The 21,779-nt window shown below is 41.5% G+C and overlaps 1 protein-coding gene across 1 annotated transcript in view; it reads right to left on the minus strand.

Moving 5' to 3' along the window:
- Positions 1–2,740: 2,740 nt before the first annotated feature.
- Positions 2,741–21,779, minus strand: part of nectin1b (nectin cell adhesion molecule 1b) — a 75,431-nt gene continuing 56,392 nt past the window's right edge. Inside the window, exons 5-6 of the mRNA XM_034112920.1 lie at positions 20,833–20,984; positions 2,741–3,394 (exon numbers count right to left, since the gene is read on the minus strand). Of these exons, the coding sequence (XP_033968811.1) occupies positions 2,889–3,394; positions 20,833–20,984 (658 nt within the window). The 3' untranslated portion in view covers positions 2,741–2,888. The remainder of the gene's footprint in view (positions 3,395–20,832; positions 20,985–21,779) is intronic.

The raw sequence follows: 21,779 nt of genomic DNA on the forward strand, positions 1-21,779 counted from the left end.
TTAAAAGGAGTCGGTCTGATCTCTACTTGGGGCCAAAGTTGCTTTTTTTAAATTGGATTTCAATCTTTTTTCACTAGATTTCATGTTTCAATTGTTGTGCTTTGAAAAGTCAGCGATATGTGACAACGTTTGATCTCTTTAGGGTCTTTATTGATAAGAGAGGAAAAAGTGCTGTGTCACCGTGAAGCAATCATTAAACGTTAAAAGGGCTTCTAAGAGATGAATTGATTTTGAGATCAAGACACATTGTTAGTATCAAATTGGAGCTCGGGGGGAGTAACATCCCCACTATACTAACTACAATTCACTGCAAGTGAAGAACGATCATTTGTCTGATTTTAAGAGGTTTGCAGTCTGTGTCATATTTCAATATTACTCTTTATGTTATTCTTCTGCATGAATAACTTAAAACGCTGGAGCAGCATCTGTCTCCTGTCTTTGATAGGCACTGAATGCACAAAAAGATAAAAACGTTTTGTGTCTATTATGCTGTGATATGTCTGTAGAATTAAAAAGAAGAAGTTTCAGCAAAGCCGTTCACCTTTTATCAAGTGAACGATAAAATAAAGGCAATATAAATGGGATTTGCTTTTGCACTTTGAAAGTAGCAACCCAGATGCTGCTGTCGTTTAGTTTTCTCTCGCTAAAACCTGTAAGCCACCATGTATGTTCTCAATCTCTAGTGGATACACCGAACAAAAACTAAAATAAGGCAGTAGAAAATGAATCTTAACTGAAATCAACAGGCTTTTGATAAGACCTTTTTATCTCCCACTTTTGTAATGTTAATCTTGTGTTGAAAATACAATAGAAATTGAGGCTCATGATTAACATGCTCATCTAAAAACGTACAGTAGACAAGCATGGACTGTAAAACATTCACATCTCCAGCGAGCTGCTCCCAGGGAGATGTTATTTTTTCATATTTATATATATATTTATATACCTTTTTTTAAGTGTTTAACTGCAATATTGTTCCTGGGTACGGTGTGCCCATACCTTTGTTGTTACCGACAGCACTGACAAAGTGTCGTCTTTCGAGCTGCGAATGAGGACAAACCCAATGGATTTTATACCGAAACGAAATTTGTGTTTCATCCACTCCAACACAAAACATGCATAAAATAAGGCTTAATAACATATTTATATTGTTCAGAGCGAGTCAGATGTGATGCCCATATCCACCGATTTACTCCTTTGCATCGGTTTTATCGGATATTTCACATTGAACTTTTTTTTTGTTCCAAGGAAATGCATTTTGCACTCCATCCATCCACTGGCACTTATTAACAGTGATTTAAAAAAAAAGCCAGATACAGCCTATATAACACCTTCTGACAGCCCTATTGGCAGATTCAGATGATTAAGAAAAGGACAACCATTCATTCCTTTAAAATCCCCCATACAGAATTTCATTTTAGAAAGAAAAAAAATAAACAGATGGAAAATAAACCCAATGAAAGCAGCAGGTGACTTTTTATACTCCAGCATGGCCACCATTCATTTTTCAATTCCCTTTACATGATAAATGTTCTCTCAAAGTCACAAATGTAAGCATCTGTTGACATTTCTCTCCTATCCGTGTCCTTTGTGTCCATGGACATCTCCTCATAGAAAATGCTGTTGGTGTAAGGGCTTAAGCCAATTCTTTCAGCACACAGTCACATATTATAAGGAGAGGCAGAGTCATTATTTGGGAAATTCCTCAGACACTTTTCTCTGACATCCATTTGATAAAAGAAGGGTTAGAACAACACAATTATGACAACTCAACATAGAAAATAAAACAGACATTTCATTATAGTGGTAAGATCAAGAGCTCGTCAACCTGTTAAAGTCAAGTGACAATCATGATATTTCAGAGCATTATTGAAGGTTTTTTTATGACTCCGAGACTCACCAAACCTTATTTGGACGTGGTTGTGATGCACCAATGAAAAAGTAGACATTTTTGCAGCCCTTCTCTCTGCTGTACTCTTATTCACTGATGTGGAAACGTTCTTAGCGTTATTTAAATTTGAGGGGAAAATTATTGAAAATACTCAATTTGTATCTGCCACATGGCTCAGTAGGCCGACTCCCTCTCAGTTAAGTTAAACCAAGCCTATACACACAGGGGGGGAGCAAGAAATACTAAGCATGTCTTTGGAACACAGCACATAACACATCTGCTGTAAATGCTGTACACAAATGAGTTTCATGGACGCTAACCCCAGTGAGAAACAGAAATGACACAGGTGCTGTATGGCGTTTTTTTTGTTTTTCTCTGAAACATTTGACCACACAATTACAAACACATAGAACTCCACCTGTAATTATGTCGAACATTTAACTCTCATATCTCTGCTCACTTAAAAATCATACAAAAAGACTTTATAAAAATAACAAAAACGGCAATGGCAATAAAAAAACAGAAATAAATCCGCACATCCAGTGTAGGACTTTCACAAGTGTGCTCAGCAAAACCTCAACCTGTAGTCTCTTTTTATACATGTAATACATTTATAACATGGAAAAATACACAAAAAGAATATTACACCAGTATTAATCAACCAATCACCTGTCTGGACTCGTACTCAAGTCCGTTTACATACCTTAGTTTGTACTCTTTGCCCATTCACCTGATGGAACTGATACCAATGCTGTCATGTTGAGAAGTTGATGTTTTGCTAGCACTTTAAATAGACGCTTGATTTTCTAATTGAGATTAGTTTGGATGGGGTCTGATATGGGGGGGGGGGGGGGGGGGGGAGGGGGGGTTACTAGGTTGAGGATAGTGGGCTGTGTTGGGGGCAGCTTGACGAATGGGAGGGTGGGGTGGTGATGGAGGTGAAGGGTGCAGTGGAATGCAGGTGAGGGGGACCAAAGGGTTTGGTTGTAGCATGCCACTAAACATACCACTCTTTCTTAGAAATGACAGAGCCGTCGGTTTGTGAGATCATATCATCGGCTATCTCAGGTTCACGATCATACTGGAAATTCAGAGTCCGCTCATCATAATCTCGGCTCTCCCCTTCATCCACAGTGAAATAGGGCCTCTTCAGGTCCTCTTGCTCTGGGTCAAAATCGGGCACGCTCGCCTCAAACCCAGCGGGGCCGCTGATCTGGGCGGGTTTCTTCTCGTCGTCTGAGTCGTCCGGGTACAGGAGGTTCGTGGGGATCGGAGGGTGTGCGGGCAGACCGCCGGCCTTACTGTACCCGTTACCGAACACGTGTTTCTTGGTGCTGTAGTCTCCTTTGAAGGTGCGCTGGCGGTGGCGCAGGTATACGGAGAGCAGTGTGGCCGCCACCCCCAACAGGGCGACTCCCCCCACAGCGCCCCCGATGGCGGCGCCTGCATTGTACTGGCTCGGCGTGACGTCAGGGAGCCTGGTTGGCGGGTTGTTAGGGAATTCTGGGTAGGAAAAGACAGATGGAAGGGAGTGTGTCAGTGCTCTGGTGGGAGGAGGTGCATTTGTGCAGGTGCAGATTTTTTTTTTTATGAAGTAAGGGAGACAAGGACGGAAAAGCAAAGGGAAAAGGAAGGACCCCCGGCGCCATGACAACCCCCCAACCCCCCCAATCCAAAAGGAGACCTCACCGAGTGTGGCAAGGCTCCGTCGGTAACAGGCACATGCAGTGTTAGAGATGAAATAAAGAGCCAGTTCAAACAGAGAGTAAACAACTGAAGAGATCAAAATGAATGAAGTTTGTCAACATGCATCAACCATAGCTTCTTCTCTTCTCTTTGAAGGTGGAAGAAAATGAAACCATTTTATAAAAAAACATTTCAGTCTTTCAGTTAATACATTCAGCTTAGTCGGTTAGTAGTACATAGAATGATATATTGTAGTACAGTCCAGCATGAAAGAGTGCATCATGACATATAAGCATCTTCATCATCACTGTAGCAGTAATGAAATGGAAGAACACTTGCAGAGATGATTATTAGTAGCCAAGCATACACAGCCATGATGCATCAAGAGAGCTGATAAACATGAAGCTCCTGCAGTCAGGCAGCAGAGCAGACAGCACAGAAAAATATACATTATTCAGTAAAGAGAAAAGTATCAAATGAGTCAAAGACGTGCTCTTATAAAGACAACATAGTGACTATGAATAATTGCCTGCAAGAGACAAACAATACCCAAGATGCAAGAGAGTAACAGCTACGATTTAGCCTTGCAAATTCAAAAAGACATTGTTTTGAATTCAGAACTGCCAGCGTCATACCATATCTAGAGCTAAACTGAAACATTACATTCATTCCACCATTTTAGAGCCTCCTCACGGGAAGGGAACAACGCTCACAACAAGCACAGCTGTAGCTTACAGTGAATCAAAGCGCTGAAAGCCAATGTCCCTTACATACGCATCTTCACTTACAAAATATAAAAATGCAGAGCTCTCTGAAGCACAGACAAAAAAGACGTCTTTATGAAATGTGATTAAAGTCTCAAGGCGCACAAGGTAGCGCTTGTCTAAACCTGCATAGCACAGGCACATTTAACTTCCAAGTCCTCAACAATGAGCTGGAAAAGATACAACAAAAAGAAGATACTGAAGAAATGGTGTGGGAGAGGACTGAAGACAAAGGAGATGGAAACAGCGAGGAAGAAGGGAGGGAGAGCCCAGCTCACGCAGGGCAAACTACAGACTTGGTATGCAACAAGGCATGACACAGTCAGATGAGATAAAGAAGAGATTTACTGCCATGATGCTATTTTTGCCTTCTGTATTACCATCCTGTTATGACACATAATCTAGTAAGCATATATATTATCTCTGTTCATCAGATGAAAAAAAGCTGGATCAGATCAAACAGGTTCTGCAATTCTCAGGAGGCAGATTTGACTGACAAAGACATCATGTTCATTCTTGATCCACCATGACTTACATTTACATGAATAAACATCATCATGTCACACCCTACAATGTAACACATCTAAAAAGAAAAGGGTATACTGTATTCGTGTTCTTATACAATTTGATGTACGCTATATGGAAACGTATGGCATTAAATCTAAGTATAAGTATTCATGTGTGAGTATAAGTGTGTGTTTAAGATTATGGAGTTTCTATATCTAAAAAAGCGATTGAAATAATATAAACATACAACTGCAAATCTAAGACAAAATGTAACCTGAACAAAGAAACACTTCAAAAACATTTGTTCAGCATTCCTGAAAGAATAACAAGTTCATACAAAAAATATCCTAATTATTCCTGTTACAGTTGGTAGGCAAGCAGCTTTTTTAGTGTAAAAATGTGCCAATTCAAAAAGGAATAGCGTATATTGTGTTTTTTTTACCAATCACACAAAACTGTTTGACACATTTTCCTTTTTTTTGGGCAACCAGTGCCTTCATTGTAGAGACAGGCTTAAAACGGGTAGACTGAGGGGATGAAACAAATGGCCCCGAGCCGGATTCAGACCGGGGTCCATTGCTTGGCGACCAAGCCACAGTACATGGACCGCCAGCTCAACCAAGTGAGCTATACAGCGTTCCACTTGAGACCATTTTGTGTAGGATTTATTTTCATCCGTAGCATTATCCAGGTTTTTAGCCTATTTCTGTAAGTTGCTTATCAATTAAGTTTCTTAAAGATACGAATCATTGATTCTTAAACGCATCGATCATCTTCCCATTCCTAAACTGCACAAATGATTTACGAAGATGTCAATATGTAAAGCCAACAAACGTCAGACAGCACGGTTTCCTCCGTATGGCCCTAAACAAGAAACTGTTTAATATAGTCAATTATGGTTCGGTGATGTGGAAATGTCTTTCTGGGATTGGAAACGAATCATAAGTGATGCAAAATAAAAGGTTTGTGTTGAGCAATCTTAAACGTTCCTTAGAGATATACAATTCTCTCTGCTGCCTTGCGGGAAGTCATATATAGTCGAATCAGAGCATTACGGCAAAAACAACCAGCCGATCTGAAAACCTCGGCTACTCATCAAGCAAAACCTAAAAGACAAATTCCCTTATAAGCAGAGAATGATTTTTTAAATGATTGCCCTTATTGGTTAGATCAAAACCATTATACTCAATTAGAACTGCTTTTAAGTGGAAAAGATTAATCTCTGCATAACTCTGGAAGAAAGGGATGGACTTGGGCGAAGATGAGAGAAGCTTTGGAGCCGTCCCCTCTCCTTTAATTACAATGGCACCCTATCAGTCCAAAGGAGCGACGACCTCCCGAACACAGACACTCTCCTCGGTTGCTCTTCCATCGGCCCCCTCTCTCCCAGGGCCGGCAGCAAAGCTCTCCAATTTCTAAAGCGGTGCCGGGCACAGTCTCAAATATCAGCTCAGGTTTTAATCTCACTACCTAATGGGATTATTCAGACAGAGGCCTTCATTACACACATGAATGAGAGAGCAGGGCCAGGTCACCCCTGCTCGAGAACACATCCTTCCAGCAAGCTCAAAGACGGGGTGAAAATCTAGAGGATGAAAAAAAAACATTCTCCCATAATCCTCTCCTCTACCAGCAACTGCCTTCTAATGCTAGGCTATGTCTTCCCTCTCATCCGTAATTAGGCAGCTCCCTGTCTTTACATTTCTATAGTTGCCTCGAAATGGACTACTTAGACGTGCGAAACACAAGGCGGGGTCATAAAAACTACAGAACAGAGGCAGTAAAAGAAGATGCAGTGAGCCTTCAAAGGTGCTCCCTATCACCTCCATTTCTATAAAGGATCAGGTGACAGCACCTCCTGACACCCATATTTCAAAGAATGTGCGTGTCAAAGCTAATAAGAATGGGTTATAGTCCATACAAAATACAGACATGAAAGCAGATGTAAACATGCAGGTATTGTTATGACTCTTTGGCCATCTCATCCACCTCCAAGGTCTCGGAAGATGCCGGAATTTAGAAATGGAGCCATTAAGACGTGTTGCTAAAGGAATATAATGGAGGATAGAATGTTCAGGTCTACCTCTGTATTGGAGGTACTTGAAAAGCAGAAGAAAGAAGCTAAGAAACGCCACGAAGCGCTCATCAGACCACTTCAGTGCAGTGAAGGAACATGCTGATTGTGTTTTGCAACTCAAAGAGGTGTATTGGCAAAGAAGAGTGTCTGTTCTCACGGCGTTATCCAGCTATGTACTTATCCATCCGCAAGGTCACATAGCAACCTCCCATTCAGCCTCCTTGGCCTTGTATGAGAGAAGATAAGGAAGTATTTATCAATTTCACCAGCGCTGTGCCTTTGTTACTATGTACATACTATGAGAATGTGAAATAAAAGTAGCTATGGTGCGAACGTTACAGAAACGCTAATAATATAACACATTTTGAAATGGTTGGGGTACGTAGGAGGGAAGAGGCGTTCCACCAGCACGCCATCGCTCCAGGCAACACCTGCCAACACGTAGATACAAAATACCTCAAAGCAGCACAACAGCAGCCCTGATACTGTTCCAGGCAACAAAAAGCAGTGTCTATTAAAACCACGCTGAAAAAACGCAGATAGGGGGGTAACCTTGAGTTGCTACAACTAAAATGTACTATTGAGATTAATAGATGACAGGATGTGCTATGAAAGGCTATAATTCAATCCAAAAGCATGATAGATGTATACAGGTAATGAACAACATGAAATACTGCGGCCGTTTAGGTGCTGCAACCATGCTGTTTTGTCTTGCATTAATCATACTATTTTGAACACTCACATTTAACTTGATCGAGTGGATGATTTACAACCCCGGACCATTTTCATTGACAAAATCTGTTTCCTTTGCAATCCGATAAGTGCTCTCACTCTGACTCATTTGTGTAAAACAGGAGGGAGTCTTTAAGAGAAACAAATGGTAAACAAAATGATGCACACTCTTGCCAGATTTGTGGCTTCAGAAAACAACATACATTCAGAGCAAGGTTTTGTAATTCTAATGTAGGAGAGAGCACACAACAAGCCAGCAGCACACTGTTCATAGGGGGCTTTAAAAGGGAGAGAAACGGTATCCCAACTCTGTCCTGCAGGTACTGTTCCTGGGTGTGCTCCAGTCATGTCTGCACATGAAGAAAAGGAGTACTAGACAGGTACAAACATTCCTGAGTCTTAGAGCAATCACTCGGACAAGGTGTTATGACAGAGAGACTGAGAGAATGGGAGGGGATTTCAAAGGGCGGCGCAGGGAGTGGTGTTTAAATACGACTAAATGAGGAACACGCCGCAGACAACAGAAGATGAAAAGAAAACAGAGGGCTACTCTAAGAGTTTGACGAGTGGCAACAAGGAGGAAAAAGGAAGATGGAGCGAGTGCCTCTGAGAAGCGGGGGAGCGACAACGGCAAATAAAGAATGGCGTAATGAGTGAGGAAGGAAGGGGACAAACGGGGAAGACGCATTTATTCAGTGGTTTCAACGATCCTCATTACTCCCCTGTCTGAATTTGCCAGTGGTTGTGAAGTCATGGAAATGTAATGCTGCCACGACGAATAAAAGCTCATCACTGACAATAATTTAATATGCTGCCGGGAAGCAGAAGACAAGACAAAGCTCTTTTTCACCCCATCACACACCAATATACAATATCTGCCATTTATTCCCATTTGTACATATATATTTTAGCTTTTTGCTATCACTGATAGGCATGAGCTTGCCTCACAGGAAGGTAAATGCCATAACAACTTCAGATTAGTAATTCAAATTCGATTCCCCACAAACCAGGCAAAGGACAGCAGGCATGGGATGTGCTGAAGGAGATAACATGCATCAAAATGCTCGTGACATCATCTTTGGTGGGTTGTGAACATGCAACGACTTGCAGGACAGTCCAGTCAGAGAAACAGGAAACGCTTCATGTTTTCATCTCTTTGAAGCAGAAGCAGCAATCTCTGACTTTCTTATTTATTTGGTGACTAAGGATTCCCAACTTTGACAATGTTTGCGTTACCCTTTCGGTAGTTTATAGTTGAAATAAACTAAAAAGTCATCTACAAGAAGCACGACTAAGATCACAAACAAATATATTCAACACGGCTACTGTGGCTGAAAATACTGAAACATACTTGTTTCCTTTAAGAAAGTATTAATATTGTCATTTTATCCTAACAAACACTCAACACAAATGAGCTTTTAATGAGCAATGAATATTAAAACAATTAAACACCAATGCTCTTTTAAGAAACATGTTTGCAGAAAAGGCACCATTATGAATCCATCTCTATATTTCCCTGCTAGCCTTTATGTGGCTTCACTGCTAAGTATTGTAAGGACACCTTATTGGGTCATCAAACATGCAGTAAACAAATCTGCATGTTAGAACGCGTTAAGCCAGCTGAGGTCGGGGCCATGTTTGTTCCCTGCACCATCCTCTGTTGGTTTTTTCCTTGTCGTTTTTTTTTCAATCTCCTTGTTGTTATTTTGGAGCTGTGTGTGTAATGAGTGAATCACCACACAGCAGCTCTGGAGCCAGTGGTCAGACCCTGGGACAGCGTCTGACCTACTTCATCAGGCTGTCAGGGAGGCGTGACAGATCCAACACCACATGGGTGGACGGTGAGGAATCGGAGGAGGAGGAGGGAGGAGGAGGAAGAGAAGCAGAGCTGGGCCGAAGGGTCCTAGCCAATCCCCCTGCTCCATCTGTCTGCCACATCCCTCTCCTCTGCATATCCTCCGGAGAGCAGAAACAGCAAGCCATGCAGAAACAAATGTTAAGATAAATCACTACGATCTCAGCTGCTCTGCTCTCCCATGCTCTCCCCTTGTGACATTTCCATTTCACTCTCACAGCCGGGCTATCTCTTCTCCTCAACAAAAAAATAAAAACTGTCCCTCTTTACACAGTAAGCATCCCCCTCCTCCATTTTATGCAAAATGAGCTGCAGCCACAATATCTTCCCCCTCAGTGCTCTCACTGGCAGAGCAAAACACAGCGGAGGCTTTATGGGGCGGCCTATAGTGCGCAAGCACGGGAGCGGCTCTTGCTAATGTCTCATTTGGATAATGAGGTGTATTCTTGGCAGGATCTGAGCAGAAAGCAGTCCCTCCTGTAGAGAGGATGTCGGGGGCTACGCAGTCCCTCTATCAGCCTGCAGACCTGAAATCCATCTTGGTTTGTAGATGCTGCATCAGATGGTTCAAGGGTGATGAGAAGTTAGTATTAAGAGCATTGGACCGAGACACTGGATGAGCTCCTCAACTGCCAGCATGCATGTACTTGAAGTGAGGGTGCAATGATATACAAGATATACGCGTGTGGCCTTTGAATCTATGAATAATGCACGAAAGCGACACTGCAATGTGCTCCAGCTATAGCAGCAATTGAGACAGACTCCACCATGACAGGCGAAGACAAACAAATTTCACATTGCTGGAGGAGCCTGTGCAGAGCTGACATCATAATGTCTCTTGTCTCTGTCAGAGGAAAGAAAGGAGACAAATGGCTGTGTGGAGCAGCTCTGCTGTTAGATGTCAGTAATATATGGTGCGATACTTGTTTTATTCAAGGATGTTCCCGTCGCGGTTTCACGAGTTTTATCACGCGAAGCAATCACCTTGGTCACGGTGACAGACAGAGCTACAAGTCTGTTTCGCAGCTGATAAAAGTGAACCATGCCATCAACAACCAATGTTATTTACAGTTTGCTAGTTTCTTTTTAAAGCCACTAACTGCAGTTTTGTATTGCTTTTGGTGTTTGGCAGCCCCGGTGGACCAGATGAAGCTTAGAGTATTACAACGGTAGACTTTTTGTCACAGAGTCTCTCTTCAAAAATCATGAAAATGTACCGCCTTATCCTCAAAGTGTATTTCTTGTTGAAACAAGACAGTTAGGAACTAAACTTTAGAAAATTGATATTTGAGGCAAGGGGACACCATTTCGGCACTTTAAGCATTCTGGTTTCTGGTTGCTGTCCAAGTACTATTGACCAATTGCATTTTGGCAGGCTTCTGTTGAAGGCAGGTTAACAGTCAGTTTGGGGAACAAAAGGGCAGACATTATTTGCAAAAATGCAATCCCAGCGGCCATAGGATATTATCTGACTAGCGTAATATTAGCTTGTCAACTGGCTACTCAAACAAGCAAGTTGTATACTTTATTGTCTCTCAAATCCAACTTCGTTCTTGCATCTTATGCTCCTATTGGAATTGAAACAATCAGCAGCCCAAAGGAAAGTAATTATTGACCTGGATATCTGCTAAAAATCTCAAGATATAACCCCTTGCCTCTGGGTTCCAAGATTGGTGAAGAATCAATTGTAAGTATAGGGTATAATTCAATAGGGTTGGCTTGAAGGGCACAACTGTTTTGTAGATTTTTTTCCAGAATGTGTCCAATTCAAACCATCAATTTTACCGCTGCTCATTTACTTAGAAATTAGAAGGAACCAGAGACTGTTTTTTTAGGGAATTATCTTGTAAGTCAATATATTTAATATACACCATACATGTCCCACAGGCCATAAGAATGTTAAACACCTGAACTTTTGAAAGAACATACATAACATTCATCTGTTTGCAACTCATATATCAATAGGCGCTTTCACACCGGAGTACTTTTCCCAGTATAGTTCCGAAAATGTGCGTTCACACCAAAAAAATACGGAACTAGAACTTAGTTCATGAGAAGGTAGTAGTAGACGTAGTGTCCGTGACATCACCCATAGGATTCTGCTGAGTTGCCGAGAAGCCCTTAGTAGGCGGAGTCGGCCACTAACGGCTCGACAGTGACGTCAGAGTCTAACTCCCGCCTGATCCAAATAAGGGCAAAGAGGCGGAGCCGAGGCGGGACCTGCTGCCACCGAGCTGGAAGTAACAGAGCTAGCTCAGGCTAAGAAGCTAAGCTAACATGAAATACATGCATACCAAGTTACTGCGTGGCACTTTGGTTTTGATAAAACAGTGTAGTTCCACTATATAAACGTTACATTCATAATCAAACGAGACAATCTGCAAGAGAATTAGCTATTTTTTGTTATTCTTAATGCTAGTCATTCACACGTTAATAAAATAAAATAAGTACTGATACATAGCAGAACAATTGTGGCGATGTTCAGCTTAATAAGCCTTGTTCAACATAATTTATTTAGCTAATACTACAGCGGCTGCAGGCGAACCAAGTCCGCGTTTCGCTGCATTCCTTGATCTCCAGTTGTAACGCCGGACTCCGCCGCCGGGACGCTACATATATATATATATACATGTATAAAGGGTTACGTCCTTAGCTGGCTAATAAGCTATATAACAAGCTAAGCTAACAAGCACACAAACACCTGCTAACGGGGTTAACATGTATAATATTATCATTTTAGACTTCTTGGAAGTTCTGTTAGTACATTCAACCCCACAGCACGACATTTTAATTTGTAACAACATTCCCTAAAAGGCACAATCACCACGAACACGGCTAAAGGGTCGAGTACAGTAACTACAACTATAGCTAACGTTGTAGCCTAGCAGAGTGGACAAGTTGCTGTTAGCTGACAGTGAGGCACGTACCTGTCCATCAAAGTGACCACGCCCTAATTTATGCAAACAATTTAAGACCTAATATAAATAAAAGGGTCGCGTTATAAAACAATGCACTCAACAATTAATAATCATGAAGGTGGAATCGAACTATATCCCGAATAATTTGTATTGGATCCAGGGGTAGAAACATGTTTATGTCTGGTGTAAAGTTGGGCATTTTAACATGGGGGTCTATGGAAATTCATCCTTTCTGCAGTTATCGCCTATCGGCCAATAGATGACCTGCAGTTTATGGCACTTCCTTATTGGCCTCCCGGCTCTGCCCCAGAGTTTGCCGCTTGGTGTGAACGCGATCTGCTCTTTAGTTCATCAGAACTAAAGAGTTCTGATTAACTAAGTTCTGATGAACTAAGTACGGCAAAGTACTTGGTGTGAAAGCGCCTAATATTCCAATTACTAGACTATTCTGCACTGTTTCTATTATATTCTGTTTCCATTATATTGTATTTTATTTTATTTACTTGTACTATTTTATCTGTGTTATTGTGTTGCACTGTTGGAGGAGCCTGTGACCTAAGATTTTCATTGTCATAACTACACTTTAGCTGTGCACAAAGCCTTGAAACTTGATGTCAACAAATGCCTAACTGTAGCTAAGTATAAGTATAATATCACAATAACAAAATATGTGTTATGCATCCAGTTCAAGCTGCTACATGTTCTCTCCCAAAGTAACAACATCAACTGTAATTTCAAGAATAACATCTCCTGCTCTGTAAATTAAATTGATGCTGCGAAAGCTCCTTTTGTTGCTGCCAAGAACTTGCTTTCCTGCCAAACTGGTGGCAAGCATTTGGAAACATTGTACAAAGAGAGCTAATGTTCTATGCAAAGGCCTTTTTTGCTCAAACTGTTAATGTGGAGCCAAAAAGAAATTCAAGTGAAATTGGTAAATACGTTTAAAAAAAGACTATGTGTGTCAAGGAATAATTTGCCCTGCATGTCCTGCTTCGCCCTCTGACGCAGCTGACCAACCTTGAGCAGCCGTTATCTCCCTTGAGGAGGGGCTGCCCTAGCATTTTGTTGATGTTACCAGTTTATGACCGGGCAACTCTCGGTCAGAGATAGTTATTGTTGTGGGACACCTGGAACACATCCTTCTTGGGGTGTAGATGACCCTGAGCCATAAGCGACAACAAATGTGATTCAGTGTCCTCAGCGGTTTAGTCTATCTATTGAATAATGTTGATTATTACACTCTGAACTAGTTAAAACCTGGAGCTACAGGAGGGTTCTTCAGAATTGATTTGAACAGATCGTGGCCCGTGATATGTCTTGTGATTTCTCCGGCCGAAGCTCCAAATAAACCACCAGTGTTTGCCATCAAAGCTCCAGCTCTCCTCGTGTCTCTCTGAGTCCTGTTTCCAATTGCTTCAGAAGTTTCACCCACAATGTGAACACTTTTTAAGTTAAAACATTTCACTACCACTGTGTCTCGCTGTCTTTAACACTGACCTTTAAATACTCACACCTTTACAACAATTCTAGTTCCTGTTTGCTTTGGAGTCCATTTCTGGAATCTAAATCCTCCCCCAAAAATCCGATCCACTGAAGCATGTCCTTCTGTCACATGGATCTAGTTATTTATTTATAAATCCATTGGACTGCCTATGCTTTATTCATTTCATTTTCACTGTGTGGTCCCTCTCAACTTCATTTTCTAACACAGGTTCATGCAAGCGTGAACAGATCTCGGCACCGGTGCTTACAGAGGGATCCATCCTCACACTTTCCAGCTAAATTGATGAGAATGCTCTCACTCCATCCAGCTTAACCCGAGTGGTAAAGCCCTATAGCAAAGCTGACTGCACCTCTGCTCACTAAAGCAACTCTGCGCCACAGCCTCGACAAAAGGGGATGAAACTTAGCGCTGCTGGGCGGTAAGTGGAATGGCTGAAAGGATCACATACTGGCTGACCCCGAGCTGATTTGATATTATCCTTCACAGCTGATCCTGCTAATGTGGCGAGAATTATGCATTGTCTTTGACTCACTCCGGCCCCAACTCGCAAAGATTAGCGCAATTATGTGGGATAGTCAAGGTTAAAAAATATCTTATCAAGTTCAAAAGATTATTCAAGTGAGTAAACAAATTAATTCTGCGGTCAATGTGCTGCTCCACTGAGAGGAATGTTCCCACAAGTCACATTGCTGTTGAGAGAAAAGAAACACACATCCTCTTTCTCAGGGGTGATAATTACATAATTGCAAGGCCATCCTGACAAAACCGCCATTCATCATTATGAGCTGGAAAAGATGGCAGCTTGGAATTGTTTCGAGTGTGATGGTGGGAAAGCTGATTATCTTAATGAAAGACTGATTTGAGTCTTTTAAGTTGGGGAGGATCTTTGAGGTTAAACTGCATTATTCAGCTCTTTTCCTGCGGCTTTGTCAGCTGCAATATTTAAATGTTTTCCTATCAGGCGGGTTGAAAAGCTGCTAAGAATCAATCGTCAAAAATATCCTTCATTGTGAGGCTGTTTAATCATCTACATTTTTTAACATGACCTCTGATGCCTGTTAGTAATTTGCTGATTAATCAGACCTGACGATTTGTCCACCATCCCTCGGGAGAGTTCTGAACTGAATATGAATGAGAGAGGTGTTTGCTAAGAACAGGCCCTTTCCATGAAGCTCTTCTCTCTCGCCATAGATCCCCTCCAGCTCTTCTTTTTTCCTTCAGATTTCCTCTTTCACCTCTTTTTTACCTGAGAGCGAGGATTGATTAAAACAGGAGAGTGGCTCATTAGATTCAGACAAGCGACACCATATCTGCAGAACACATGTCCTTGGAGAAGCCGTCTTCGCCCATGTGCCTCACCGTAGGCAATGCCGTTTCCACCGCAAACACTATCCCCAAACTAATTGAAACAAGGTGCTCCGTGGCCCCGCTATCTGCCGAGGTGACAGTTATGCGGCTCCCACAAATCTGTCCGTGAAAACTGAGGAGCTTGATTAAAATGTGCCTTCTTTAAGTGCTCCATCAGTGCTGTTTCCAACTGTGAGGAAATAGCTTTTCTGTGATACAAACAAGTTGTCACGGATATTTTATCTTCGTGACACTGGAAGCATGCGGTTGCCTCCCTGGCAGGTGTATATTGCCGTGTCAATCTAAAAATCAACTTCAAAATGAAAATAAAAAGCTTTGCTGCCAATCCCATGCATTATACAGCTAGTAGTGCATTTGGATAAATCTAGGTCTCTATAGCGACAACACTGTGTGATAGTGGCATAAAGTGCTTGATAGATGTTGTCATTGCTCAGATACGGTTTAGCGAAGGTTTATTGACGGTAGAAACACTCTGGATGGCCTCTTAGTCCAAAAACATTGTAATGTGCTATAACAAGGAAATGAAATACTCATGTTTGGCACTAGTCTAGAAATGTTCAGCTCTGGTCGCTCTGCTGAGCATGTCCTGCAGCTAACGGCTTGGTCACCTTCCCTTTCTGCGAAGGGAGAACACTTAGCATTACTAAGGCCCCCATGGTGCAGCCTTGAACAGCAGCCAGCAGTGGGCTCTCTCACCTTCCACGTCTCAGCCAGGCCTGTCTCAGGCTGTAGGGAGGCACAAAGATGCTCTTTGAAGTTAATGAAGCATCAGCATACTTCTTTAACTCCACCACCGGGTCATTAAGCTCAGCCAATGTCAAGACTGCATAGAAGACTTCAAAAAGAATTAGAAGGAAACGCCGTGCCCACCCTCAAGTTCACCTCTAAGACTCTTTTATGTCTTCATAACGGATGCAGTGTCTGCCATTACATTCACAGTAATGACTTCTAAAAAGGAACATTTCTTACATCCTTGAAACGTAATGGTGTTCTTTGATAGTGCGGGAGATTATGCTGACAAGCTTGCTCAAGACAGGCTAGCATTTCACAATATCAGCAGAGATCACAAGCGCCGTCCCACTGTAATGTATCCATGTTGGACCTGCATGAGACGCAGGGACAGCTCGGCCCCGGTTTGAACATGCTGCTTCTGCACTCTGCAACCTTAACCATACTAATGTTTGACAGTTTACTCTAGCTGTTTGTGACCAGCGATTTGACTGGGTGCCATGTTGGAGCTCTGAACTGTGTTTTACGGGGGTAGCTCCTCTCCCTTTGACTTGTCACTGTTACTATGGGAACTGGCAAAAATATATATTTTTAAGGCTTGTATGGGACCTTTAGGGGATGTTCTCTAAAAAAATCTCGACTTTTGCCAATCTAACAACATAGAATCCCACTTGCAGCTAGCATCCAGCCAGTTTGTTATACAGAGAGATGTTTTATTTTAAAGCAAAGGTTTTTAGGCTACATTTGAAAGATTTCAGCACAGCATGGTAAGTGTCAGTGCTCTGCAGTGCTCTGTTAATTAGAGTGGGAAAGATTGAATGTGATATTAATTCTCTCTATTTTATTCTCTACTAATAGTTAATTAAAGACTGTATATAATGGCTATTTTGCACATCTCTTTCAATATTTTCTAAGGTTTATTGACATATCATATACACAACTATGGTGTAGTTATGCAATGAATGAACAACTTGGGTCGCAGGTTCCTCAACAGTGCAGCGTCATCAAAGACATCTATCAATATGTGTCTATACCTCCACCATTAAACTGTCATATTCTGCACATTTTATTCTATCTACATACATCTTATAAGAGTATAATTCATATGTATAATATCAGTTAAAATAAGTGCTTCAACATAGTTAACATTGCAGGAAAGCAATATATTAGACGGTACTTTGTCAGGCTTAATATTTATCTGTAGATAGATACCCCCAAAGCTTTTTCCTTATTTAAAAGAAGACCTTAATCTAAAGTATTATTTAATGTGTTAATAAAGGTTCATTCGTTTTTTTCTGTTTTGCACATCCTCCTATTAATATCTTTGTACATCCGGCACTAAACTGTTTTATTGTAGAGATCACTTACAGTATCTTCTTGATTTTTTATATTCTATATTTCTATCATTGACCTTCTACTTTCCCCCTATGAAAGTATGTACTCTTAATATTTTATTCATCAATTATAACACATTAAAACAATAATTCAATAACGTGCTTTAACCACTAGGCGGTGCACACAAGGTACACACAGCCATAATAACTTTGTATTATTAGTGTAGGACACTTATGTATGTATAACATCTGAAGATTTGTAGTTTTATTCATGTTTTCACATAATTTTACAGCATATTGCTATATTATTTCACATGTTTTACTTCTACACATTAATATCTGATTTGTATCACAGACAGAAAGTTATATCCGTCATTTAATGGTAAGCTATTGAAATTCTGAATCCATAGATGTGTCTCCCATCACCCAAAACCCCTGACTATTCTCTCAACTCAGTATTTACATTCTTATATTCAAAGTCCTTTTCTATCAGCTGTGCACCGTTATGGTGTAAATATAACCTATCTACCAATTGGATCAAATCTAAAAGTCAGCCGAATTAGTAGATACTGCAAGGAGACGTATTGTGTGAAGAGAAATTGAAGATGTTGTTTAATTGCTGATATATTTATGATCCACGTCACGTATTCAGTTTCCGTGGCAGTTCTTCCTGTTTGTCCAGAAGTCTTCTAATCAGGGCTCTATAAATAAATAACTACGGCAGGTGTGTAATATTTAATGCAGCCAAACCGTGTATTACAATGCCGTTATGTGATAACTTTCAAAGAGAAAAGCAAGTACACTCAGAATAATGTATTATTTTCTTTTAAATGTTTTTCGGATTTCATATCGCATAAACACCATATCCCAACGTGCATTGCGGCTAAACAATCCAATCACCGAGCTTAAACCATAGCTGAGGATCTTGGGTAATCAGTTCAGTGGCTGTGTATCTGTTTCCGGTTATTTTATTTTGAAATTCAGTTCCTGACGGACGGCAAAAAAGCCAGAGATTATGGAATTTAAAAAATAAATAAAAACATAATTGTATGTTATTGTTGAGTAAATAAAAGTGTGTTATTTAGAAAATAATAACAAATTAGAAGGAAAAAAATATTTAAAAAAATACAGATTTCAGTATTCTGAGGCTCTGAGCCCCATTTCTTTTCCAGACATTATATGATTTAAAAATAAAAACAATAATTGTGGCTTGATATTGAGTAAGAACCATAGACTGTATATATAAAGAACATATTTTTATGAACCACACAGCTTCCGGTCTTCCAAGACCCAACAGGACAAAAAGACGTGTTGCAGGCACGAAACACACTACCAATAGAAATACATTGCTTTTAAAATCGTTCTGTGTGACACGAAAAAAAGGGGAAAATCGTGTTGGTGAACATGAATCAGTAGATTAAATGTCGTGACTATAACACGAAATGCCGTGAGACTGGGTTGTCTATCGCTACAATTTCCGCCTCCAACCTTGCAACTATACTACATTGAACACATGTACTGTTACCAGTAAAGGAGGCAGGCAAAATAACCCAACATGAGGCACATAGAACAGGAGATAGCATCATAGGGAGGGAGGAGAGCTATCGTTAGCTATCATCGTTAGCTATCAAGCTATGGTAGCTACCATTAGCAAAGTCAAAAGACTGCGTCGTTAATAGAAGGAGGATTATGAGTTCTTGAACTGCACCTGTGATTAGATGTACAACGCGAAGTAACTGCTGTGACCAAGAGTTTAAACAAGATCGACTAAGTTAAGCTATAAGCAAGACAAACATGCAGCAACAAAGACACACAGGAGACCCAGAAATGACAACACCTACATATCTAGTAAATCTCAAGATATCAAAGATTGAGTTCTTTTAGCTCAAGGAAAAATTGTAAAACCTTTCTTTGACATAATAATAGGTCTCTAGATGACATGTAATAACTAAGTATTTTAATTACGGTAAACATGCAGAGTAGCAGGGAGTAAAAGCTAGCTCCCGCTGAGAGCAAAGAGTGTTTTCACAGCTTCAAATTCAAGCATTACATTTCCTTTAACCTGCTCAACACCCTGCAAAACTTTACATATGTATACATTCAAATTGAAATTGAATGTGCTCAAATGATGCACCCACGCGCTATTCACCGCAGTCACTTAATACAATTAAAACATAAATGAGGAGAATACACAGAAAGACCACAGGGACAAAGCCAGTGTGGTTTGATAATTTAAGCAATCAATGAAAAAGCAGAAATAGAAAATTACTTTGGTGACTTTGTTTTTCCTACTCTAAAGGGATACAGTATCAAAGAGTACAATGTCTTTGGAACACAATTACTCAACACAAGCTGGTTCTGGGTGATTTCCAGACTCTAGATTACTTCCTCACTTTCCTGCTTGATAAGTATGGGGCTATTCATTCTCCTTTGACAACTTCTCACAACGCAGGTAATGACATCACACCATACCGAGCTGCTTTCTCCTCCTAGCTTTACCCCTAAGCAGTAGAGAATAACACAGTGAAAAAGAGGAAACAGGGAAAAAAAAAAAAAAAAAGGTATCCAATGATACTGTAAGGCACAGCTGTTCACTTCACACCAAGCCCAGCGTTCCCAGAGACACAACATGAGTCAACATGCAAAGCAATGCAAGTTAGAACACCCCCGCTTCCCAGAAAACAAGTAGAACAAAGAGTGAAGGGAAAAAGTCCTTCCAGTCCGACCAGAGCAAAACTGTCACAGTCTCCCAATACCACACACACAGCTGCTAGCAATAGAAAAAGATTCCCACATTAACAGTTCATATAGTGAAATCTGGTATAGCGAGGGCTTTTAGTGCAAAATATGTCTCCTATGGGTGAAAACCCAGAGGAACCACTGTGCGTGTGTGCCAGCGATTATGTGGAAGGCACGGGAACTGAATCAGTTTTGTTCAGCATTTTGTTTTCCCCAGAAGACAGAAGAGACAAAAGAACGAAGGCAGAGCTCCACTACAAAAGAGGCACGGGCTGGTCGGAGAAATGGGAGCGTGATGCGAGCAAACTATGATCAATACAGTACCTTCACCTCAAACCCCCATATTCCTTGATGTTATTTTAGGCGCTGATAATAGACCTGCTTTATATCGCTCCCACACATGCGCCTGGGTGCGTAACAGGGCAGGGTGAGAGGGGGCGGCTGTTGTGTTCTCACAGTGTGTGCGAGTAGCGATGATACACAAACACAGAGGCTTTTTTTTAAGCTCATCTCACCTTCCTCACAGTGCAGTGGGGGGGGCCACACAGCCAGGCCAGGTGGGAGTAGCATCGAGAAACCACAGACTATCATCTTCCATCATGTGTGTGTGAATGTTTGCTTGAATAGGGGGTTTGATGGTTCTCTTTAGCAGGGTACTGTATTGACGCAAGCCATGCCGGAGTTACTTAAGAGACAGAGAACGGAAGCGAGCGCTTGTATCAACCTACCTGTGATGTTGACGTCCACAATGCCAGTTCGAGTCCCGATGCCGTTGGTCGCGTCGCAGACGTAGGTGCCGGCCTGGTCGTAGGTCACAGGTCCCTTGAAGAACAGGGTGTTGTTCTTGATCTCCACATTACTGGGCAGGGAGCCGTTCAAGCTGTGGGGAGAGAAAGAGGCGGTAATACAGACACTATAAAAAGGCAGAATTACACCAGGCCCAGCTATAAAAAAAAATAAAAAAACCTCCCCTAGGAGCAGCAAAAGCAATTCAAGGCGCATGAAAAATACAGTCTCTAGTGCCAAACAAACCTGGATGTGTGTGCGAGGGTAAGATAAATACCAGAAATATTTGACAGCGCTATATTTCAGCCATCATCCATCAAGTCCAAACTAAATTATGAGGACAGGGAATCCCAGCAGGTCCAAACAGGCAAGACATAGTTGATGCCTGAGGACACAGGCATTCTTGGCAGGTGGAATACAAAACAGACAGTGGGAGGAGGAAGGGTGGGGGGTGGAGGACGGGGGCTTCTTTGCTCAACTACGGCACCGCTCACATGGCTGGATTGAAGACTCAGGGGGCCTGTCAAGAGAGGCAGCTGATCAAGCGATAAATGTAGAATCTACCAAATGCTGGGCTGTCAATGAGAAGTGGAGCCCGTCTCCCTGCCTGAGGTGTTTGTCTTCATGGTTCACTTTCTCTCCCGCGTTCAGGCTTGCTCATGTCCTTTGATCAGGTCAGCACACTCTGAGGTCAGGGATCACGAGCTAACTAAACCTCCTGTCTATTATCTGGACCCTTTTTGTGGCGCCCGGAGGCTTGAAAAAAGGCATCAAATTGTGCGACAATTAAGACGTTTCCTGTTAGCTTCCCCTCGATGAGCTTCATCGGCTGCTGTGAATGGATCCTACTCAAGTGGAGCTACAGACTGTGATAGTATCAGATAGCTGT

This window comes from Trematomus bernacchii, unplaced genomic scaffold, assembly GCF_902827165.1.
Source record: "Trematomus bernacchii unplaced genomic scaffold, fTreBer1.1, whole genome shotgun sequence".
NCBI classification, from domain to species: domain Eukaryota; kingdom Metazoa; phylum Chordata; class Actinopteri; order Perciformes; family Nototheniidae; genus Trematomus; species Trematomus bernacchii.